General features: G+C 34.9%; 1 protein-coding gene across 1 annotated transcript; it reads right to left on the reverse strand.

Moving 5' to 3' along the window:
• Positions 1-1,620: 1,620 nt before the first annotated feature.
• Positions 1,621-7,132, reverse strand: LOC143058929 (peroxisomal sarcosine oxidase-like). The gene is made up of 8 exons (XM_076232407.1): positions 6,972-7,132; positions 6,622-6,773; positions 5,353-5,566; positions 4,854-5,036; positions 4,193-4,339; positions 3,667-3,816; positions 2,891-2,966; positions 1,621-1,879 (listed from the first exon to the last, which is right to left on the reverse strand). Exons 1-8 carry the CDS (start codon positions 7,068-7,070, stop codon positions 1,755-1,757), a joined length of 1,146 nt encoding a protein of 381 aa, XP_076088522.1. The 5' UTR covers positions 7,071-7,132; the 3' UTR covers positions 1,621-1,754.
• Positions 7,133-7,436: the final 304 nt, after the last annotated feature.

Here is a 7,436-nt window from a genome sequence, read left to right on the forward strand (position 1 = left end):
TTAATAATTTGGTTGAGAGAGAACAAAATTTTTAATCCGGTTTACAAACTCAAACCGAGAGGAACACATCAACTTTAAGAGGAAAACAACGGAACAACAGAAACACATGAAATGCAACAAAACCTAACACCAACATACATAGAAACAAACTATTTAATAACTGTTTGCAAAATTCCTGATTTGGTACAGGACATTTCAAGAAAAAATGGCAGGTTGAACCTGGTTTTATAGCTAGCTTAACCTCTCATTTGAATGACAGTCGTATAAAAATCCATATGTTGTAGGATGCTTGAAATTCACTAAAATAAAAGTCAAAATGACAGAAATGATGTCAGAAAGTGCACGGAGGCGGTCTGTCTCCTCTGACAACGTAAAAGATGAAGAACACGATGTTCTTCTTAAAAACTTCGCGGTCAAGAGGTGAAGTGAAACCCAGCAAAATATATCGGATCAATGATGTCACTGAGGATCTCAAAATGGGATTTTGGGTGCAGACGTGTAATTTGGTTGGCACATCTGGACCACCATCAACACAATGTTAAAGCAATAATACCGTCTATATCTATTCATTGAATTTTAGCCGGTAGATGAAAATATATCAGTACCTTCGAAACAAATGCCTCAACTTGATTAAATGTAATATATCAAGTGAATTTACCAAGCCAAAGAGTTTAATAAAACACCCTTCCTGCATGGTAAATCATGACTATTTTGTTTTGAGAAATGTTTGAATTTTAAGTTTTTTTTAACAAAGCATTGAAATATGGTGCATTTTCAGAATTTGATGTCTCATGTTAAGAATTGATAGAAATAATAATAATATGTGGTGTTACTGAAATGAGACAACTCTCCATCCAAGTCACAATCTACAAAAGTAAACCATTACAGGTAATGATTGGTTTATTTAGTAGTGGTCATATGTGACAACTCATTGCGGTTTGTATAGGTAGATGATACATTCCATGCTGAAAGGAATCAACTGTGCGTATGTCTACCACATAGACAGGCGAAGTATGAAAACACTACTGCATACCCCATAGGCAGGTGAAGGGAGAAAAATGTAAAAAATGAGAACACTTTTAACAGCATACACCTTAACCAGGTGAAGCTGTTATATTGCTATGATATTACATTTATAACACCTTCAAACTTAGTTCCGGTAACACATTTTGAATACGACGAACGAGGTCACCTGATAATTTTACCATGACAAAAGATTTAGATATGTAGAGCACAGAGTTTTCATCTCACGCATGGTAGCCTCAGTGGCCCAGTAGTCTAAGTTTTCCAACTACTGTATCATTAGCCAGTCCACACTGAGTTTGTGAGTTCGGATCCCGCACGGGGCAGGTTCACTCGACTCAATTCTTAACTGACTGAGATTGTCAATGTTCCTAACGAAAGTCGGTGCTTTTCGTCGGCACTCCAGCTTTTTCCATCAATAAAAACTGATCGCCACAACATAGTACAAAAGTGTTGAAAGTGGCACTATACATTAATAAATAAGACAATCAATCAATCAATCATCTCGCACATAGACAAGGATGAAGGCGGATTTAGAGTAAAGACTTTACGCTGCATGTGTATTTCTGCATATGGATACAATTTAATAAACAGAAGTTTAATTTATGTTTTTAATTTTATTATACCATCCTTACAACTATATCATGGTCATTTTTAAGCGTCATGATTAGGTAGTCGACTTGAGCAGAAAATATCTACAATAAATAATTTATCAAATCTATTTATCACATTTACATTTTGGACTGTGGAAAAAATCTGTTAATTTTACAAGGCGTGAGATCATATGATGGTGACTTTCCCATGGCCAGCTCTCCTAAAACTTTTCCCACTACTGGTGCCAACTTGAATCCATGTCCTATAAAATGATAAAATATTTCAATAACCATTCTTAGAATATACATGTTTTCTATAATATTATGGTTTTCGTGCAATCGTCTTTAAGATAAAAAAAAATCCAAAACAACAAAGAGGAAAGGCAAACTAGAGGCTGTGTCGCTCACCTTGGTGTTTGTCCATATTAAACAAAGGACACAGATGGATTCATGACAAAATTGTGTTTTGGTGTCAGATGGTGATGTGTTTGAAGTTCTTACTTTACTGAACGTTCTTGCTACTTACAATTATCTCTATCTACAATGAACTTGGCCCATTAGTAACAGAGGAAAATATTTTGTAAATTGACTATAAAGGGCAATAACTCCTTAAGGAGTCAACTGACAATTTTGGTCATGTTGACCTATTTGTAGATCTGACTTTGCTGAACTTTATTGACGTTTACAGTTTTTCTCTATCTATAATAATATTCAAGATAATAACCAAAAACAGTAAAATTTCCTTAAAATTACCAATTTAGGGGCAGCAACCCAACAACAGGTTGTCTGATTCATCTGAAAATTTCAAGGCAGATAGATCTTTACCTGATTAACAATTTTACACCTGTCAGATTTGCTCTAAATGCTTTGGTTTTGGAGTTATAAGCCAAAAACTGCATTTTACCCCTATGTTCTATTTTTAGCCATGGTGGCCATCTTGGTTTGTTGGCCGGGTCACCGAACACATTTTTTAAACTAGATACCCCAATGATGATTGTGGCCAAGTTTGGTTTAATTTGGCCCAGTAGTTTCAGAGGAGAAGATTTTTGTAAAAGTTAACGACGACGGACGACGGACGACGGACGCCGGACGCAAAGTGATGGGAAAAGCTCACTTGGCCCTTTGGGCCAGGTGAGCTAAAAAGGGATCGCGAACACGTGAATCGATGACTGCGACAACGCTGAAGAAAACTAATTTCGTGTTTTTGAGTTTTCGAAATTTAGAAATATCAAAATAGAAAACTTGTAATGGCCGCATCCGGTTACCATAGTTACCTGAAAATCCAGCTCCAATTATGATATTCTTCCAAGATGGATGGGTGTCTAAAATAAGGTCTTCGTCAGGAAGCATCTGAATGAACCAAAATAAATATAAAAATAAACCCTCTAAGTTCATTATCTCTAACTAAATATAGGAAGAGTACCTTTTTTCAAAGTGCTTGTAAGCACTGGCGGATAACATTGCTTTCAATTCGGGATGTGAAATCAAGTTCAACGAATTAAGGCGTTATATTGTCATTGAATTATATAAATCTTGTTTGTTCCTAATTGTGCATTGATAGTTGAATACATTATAAGAATATTTATAATTTTCCTGATATGTATGGTTGTACATGTATACATCATGTTGTGTCTATCTCAGTATATGGTATTTATAGACTGCATGGCATGTGCTAGTTAAGATCTAAAGAAAGATTTGTCAATGCAAAATTTTTTAACATAGCTTACTGTATAAATACATGTTTCGGCAGTATTAGGAGAAGAAGCTAATTTGGGGAATGTAAAACAATTGTTTTCAAACAGCATACCGTATAAAAACATGTTTTGACCATAATAGAAGAAGGAACCAAGTTCGGGAAAGGGAAAACAATTGTTTTCAAACAGCATACCGTATAAATACATGTTTTGACCATACTAGGAGAAGGAACCTAGTTAGGGGAAGGTAAAACAAATGTTCTCACATAGCATACCGTATAAATACATGTTTCGACACTACAAGAAGAAGGAACTAAGTAAGGGAAAAGTAAATGAAATGTTTTCAAACAGCATACCGTATAAATACACGTTTCGACAATACTAGGAGTAGGAAATAAGTTAGGGAAGTGTCTGGCTACATATTCCGATATTTTATCTATCACCCATTTATCATCTACGGCATCTCTATTGTCTGGATCTATCTCTGGTCCAGCATGTAAACAGATCTAAAAAGTAAACAAGACTGAAATGAAATAATACATGTTATACATTTACATAACTGTCTGGATCTATCACCGGTCCTGCATGTATTAGATATCTAAAAAGTAAACATTGGACTGAACTGACATAATTCATGCTTACATAATTTACATGATATGCAATTGTCTATTAATTTCAGAACCACAAAACTATTTCCAGGCAAAGAACAAGAAGATGCTGGCGGTTAAAGAAATCAGTCAGACAAATTACCTAGTAAAAAGATGCAAAAGTTTACTAAATAATTTGTGTATCATCTAGACATTTACTTATTTAAAGAATTACTAGTTTGTAAATATATCGTTAAAATATTGGAATAATATTTCCCCTGCAATCAATATGTACCTTAACATGGCCAGGGTATTCTTCACTTGGTAGTCCATACACTTCGTATCCGTCTATTGCTGGGATCTGGAAGAACACTGGGAATTTATCCGCTCCGTATTCTCCTTTCGTCCTCTCTTTCCAGTAGCACACGTTAATTCTCATTGGCTGCAAATGGAATTTTAAAAAAGTCAAATGATATACCTAAATATGGTAAAAGGAGATGAATAAACAGCCCAAAGGTAAAATCAATCAAACGGTAAACAAATAAACCAATAAAGTAAAAGCACATATCACTAAAATGAGATGAGACTATAACAGATAACAACTTAACTAGACAACAAAGCATAAACCGTAGTTACTGAAAGCATGTTGTACATACTTTATAGATTTTATGCAGCAACTAATTGAGATTAAGACGCGGTGATTAGTAACAACAGTATTCATCATAACTTCTATCCATATAAGCATATTAAGGTTTCATTACTTATCTAAAGTCGTTGGTTCTTTTGTATTAATTTTCAACCTTTCTCCATTTTATGTGAAACGCATGTTTTATAAAATTTGTTATATAATGCAGAACTCATACCGTTCTTATTTTTATTTGAATAACTTATTTTAAAAGAATGATAGAATAATCGGCCAGTTAAAGAAATACTGATATATCATTACATGTTCCTACCTTCAAAGGTGCGTGTACACCAATAGCAGGTAGAATCCTTTGAGCCCATGGACCAACAGTCAATACTAGACTTCGACATTTGTACGACCCTTTAGTTGTCTGTACTGTAATTATGTCCCCTGGTATAATGTTAACCATGGGTTCTCCATCGTGTAATTCTCCACCAAACTTCTGAAACTGGTCCTATCAATGTATAATAACACAGATTGTTAAGATTCGTGATTTGTAAAATCATCTTCTGTCTACAATCTTCATTGTTTTTGGTTTTTGTGGGGGTGTTGTTTGTTTTGTTTTGTTTTGTTTTTTTTTTTTGGGGGGGGGTGGCTGTCACAGCGATTATCAACAAACAGAGTTACTATAGTCATTTGTTTCTAACCAATATCTTTAATTTTTAGATTAAGAAAATAAAAGGCAATATTTTTCAAACTAATAGATATGTTATTCCATAATGTACTATAAAAACTATAAAAAGCATCCAAAAAATACTATACACACTTACTTGAAAAGCTTTGAGTGCTTTGTCTGCTCGAAGTATACCCCCACTGTGATCTAAGACAAATCTAAAGTCGTCAGGAAATGACACCATAGGGTACCGGGCCTTGGCTTGGGCCGCATCTAAAATATCCATCGCCATGTTATGTTTTCTCAGTGACTGGATAGTACCGTTAACAAAAATATTATCTGTTGAGCCCATGGTCAGCATTCCTGTTTGTCTGAAATATTGAAAAAGTGAACAGTGAAGTTACAAAACAGTGGCGGATCCAGGGGGGGGGGGGGTTCCGGGGGTGCGCACCCCCCTTTATTTTTGCCGATCAATGCATTTGTATCGGGACATATGTTTTGCACCCCCCTCTTTGCCCTGGGTGCCCTGGGTTAGCAACCCCCCCCCCCCCCTTTCGAAAATTCCTGCATCCGCCCCTGCAAAATATAGTTGTTTTGCCTTATTATGTAATCATTTAATTATACATTCTTGGTAGCCCGACGTTATTCTAGTAAATCATGTCGTTAAAACACACAAAATCAACTTTGTATAAATACTGCCAGAGAATGACCTCCACAAGAATTCTATTCGGAGTTTAGTATGACGTCCGTTAACACTGAACTAGTGTATACATATTTGTTAAGGGGCCAGCTGAAGGACGCCTCCAGGTGCAGGAGTTTCTCGCTGCATTGAAAACCCATTGGTGGCCTACGGTCTGCTCTATGGTCGGATTGTTATCTCTTTTACACATTCCCCATTTCTATTCTCAATTTCATTCAATTTAACTAGACCTTTGGTGGGGTTTGCAAATATAATTGATGAATGTTTTATTTTGATATCATTACTTAGGGTAAAAGATTAATTTTAAGATTATGATTAATATTATTCGAATCTGTCTATAAACTTTAAATAACTTTACATCCCATGTCGTTTCATATTTAGTGAAAGCAATATGATTTAAATCTGATCCATCTTGAAGAAAAAAGGATGGCCCGAGAGCGGTGTATTAACTGCTTCTATTGACATTATTTTAGTATAATAAGCAAGGGGAAATAAAAAAAAAAGCAAAGATAAATTGAGTCTACTGAAAATATCTGTAATACTGAAGAAGGGGGTCCATGTCCAATGCACGCAAAGAAAAACTTAAAATTCAAATAACACATATTATATAGACCCACATTGAAAGGGGGGCATTGAAAACGTTGAATAAACAGCCGTTCTATACATTTCTTTGCACGTTTTAAAAATAAAATATCTATTGACCTCAATTTGTGTAAGTTAAATTACCTAAATACAGAAGTTTTGCTCTCTCGTTCTAATACTTCCCATAGTTTGAAGGCCTCCTTCATCATAACGGTGTAATGCTCTTTTGGGCCATAAGCCTTTCTTGTAATTCTACTCTGTCCATGGGAACTACCTCTGTTATGTGGAAGAGGAAACTACAAAGATAAAAATGTCCAAGTTAAGTCGGCAATATAAAACACAAAGAAAAGAACTGATTTGGCCTAAGTGATAATCTGATTTAACTGTTCAACTAGATTTGATAATGTTATGTAATATCAGAAGTCCATTAATTTACTAGGGCTTTAGTAATGGACTTCTGGTAGCATCTATGTTAATTGATTAATAGTGCATACCTGCTCTAACTGTAATGTCTTTTGTCCCTGTTTTGCCAGATGGTAGGCCGTGGCTGATCCCTCTATTCCCGCTCCCACAACAATTGTATCATATATCATTTCCTACGTTTGCTGCGAGTATATAATTTCAGATAGGTTAATAACGAGGACACTCAGGTAGTTAAATAACTTTGTTGATATGAATTGGAAAATTATGTGTTATTTATAAATATATACATCACATGTATGTAAATATACGCTTTGACGAAACGATATAACAAACCTCGATAATGATTTATGATTTACTACTATCAGATCTGCATACATTTGCATTGCAAACATAGTTATGATCAACCTGCTGATTTTAGAAAAATTGCTAATTTTAGTCAGTTCAAAATTATTTTAAAGTCATGGAATGGAAATAACTGTAAGTACACAGTTTGTGCAGATTTAGTTAAAATATTATGCTAAAAAAATTACCATCTA

This window comes from Mytilus galloprovincialis, chromosome 1 (genome assembly GCF_965363235.1).
Source record: "Mytilus galloprovincialis chromosome 1, xbMytGall1.hap1.1, whole genome shotgun sequence".
Lineage (NCBI taxonomy): Eukaryota > Metazoa > Mollusca > Bivalvia > Mytilida > Mytilidae > Mytilus > Mytilus galloprovincialis.

Bases quoted from the DNA above. Each gene is read 5' to 3' on its own strand.
- LOC143058929 (XM_076232407.1), bottom strand. From the start codon at position 7,070: ATGATATATGATACAATTGTTGTGGGAGCGGGAATAGAGGGATCAGCC. The intron at 5,567-6,621 runs GTAATTTAACTT...TCAATATTTCAG, and splicing joins AGCAAAACTTCTGTATTTAG to ACAAACAGGAATGCTGACCA. The intron at 3,817-4,192 runs GTACATATTGAT...TTTACTTTTTAG, and splicing joins AATACCCTGGCCATGTTAAG to ATCTGTTTACATGCTGGACC.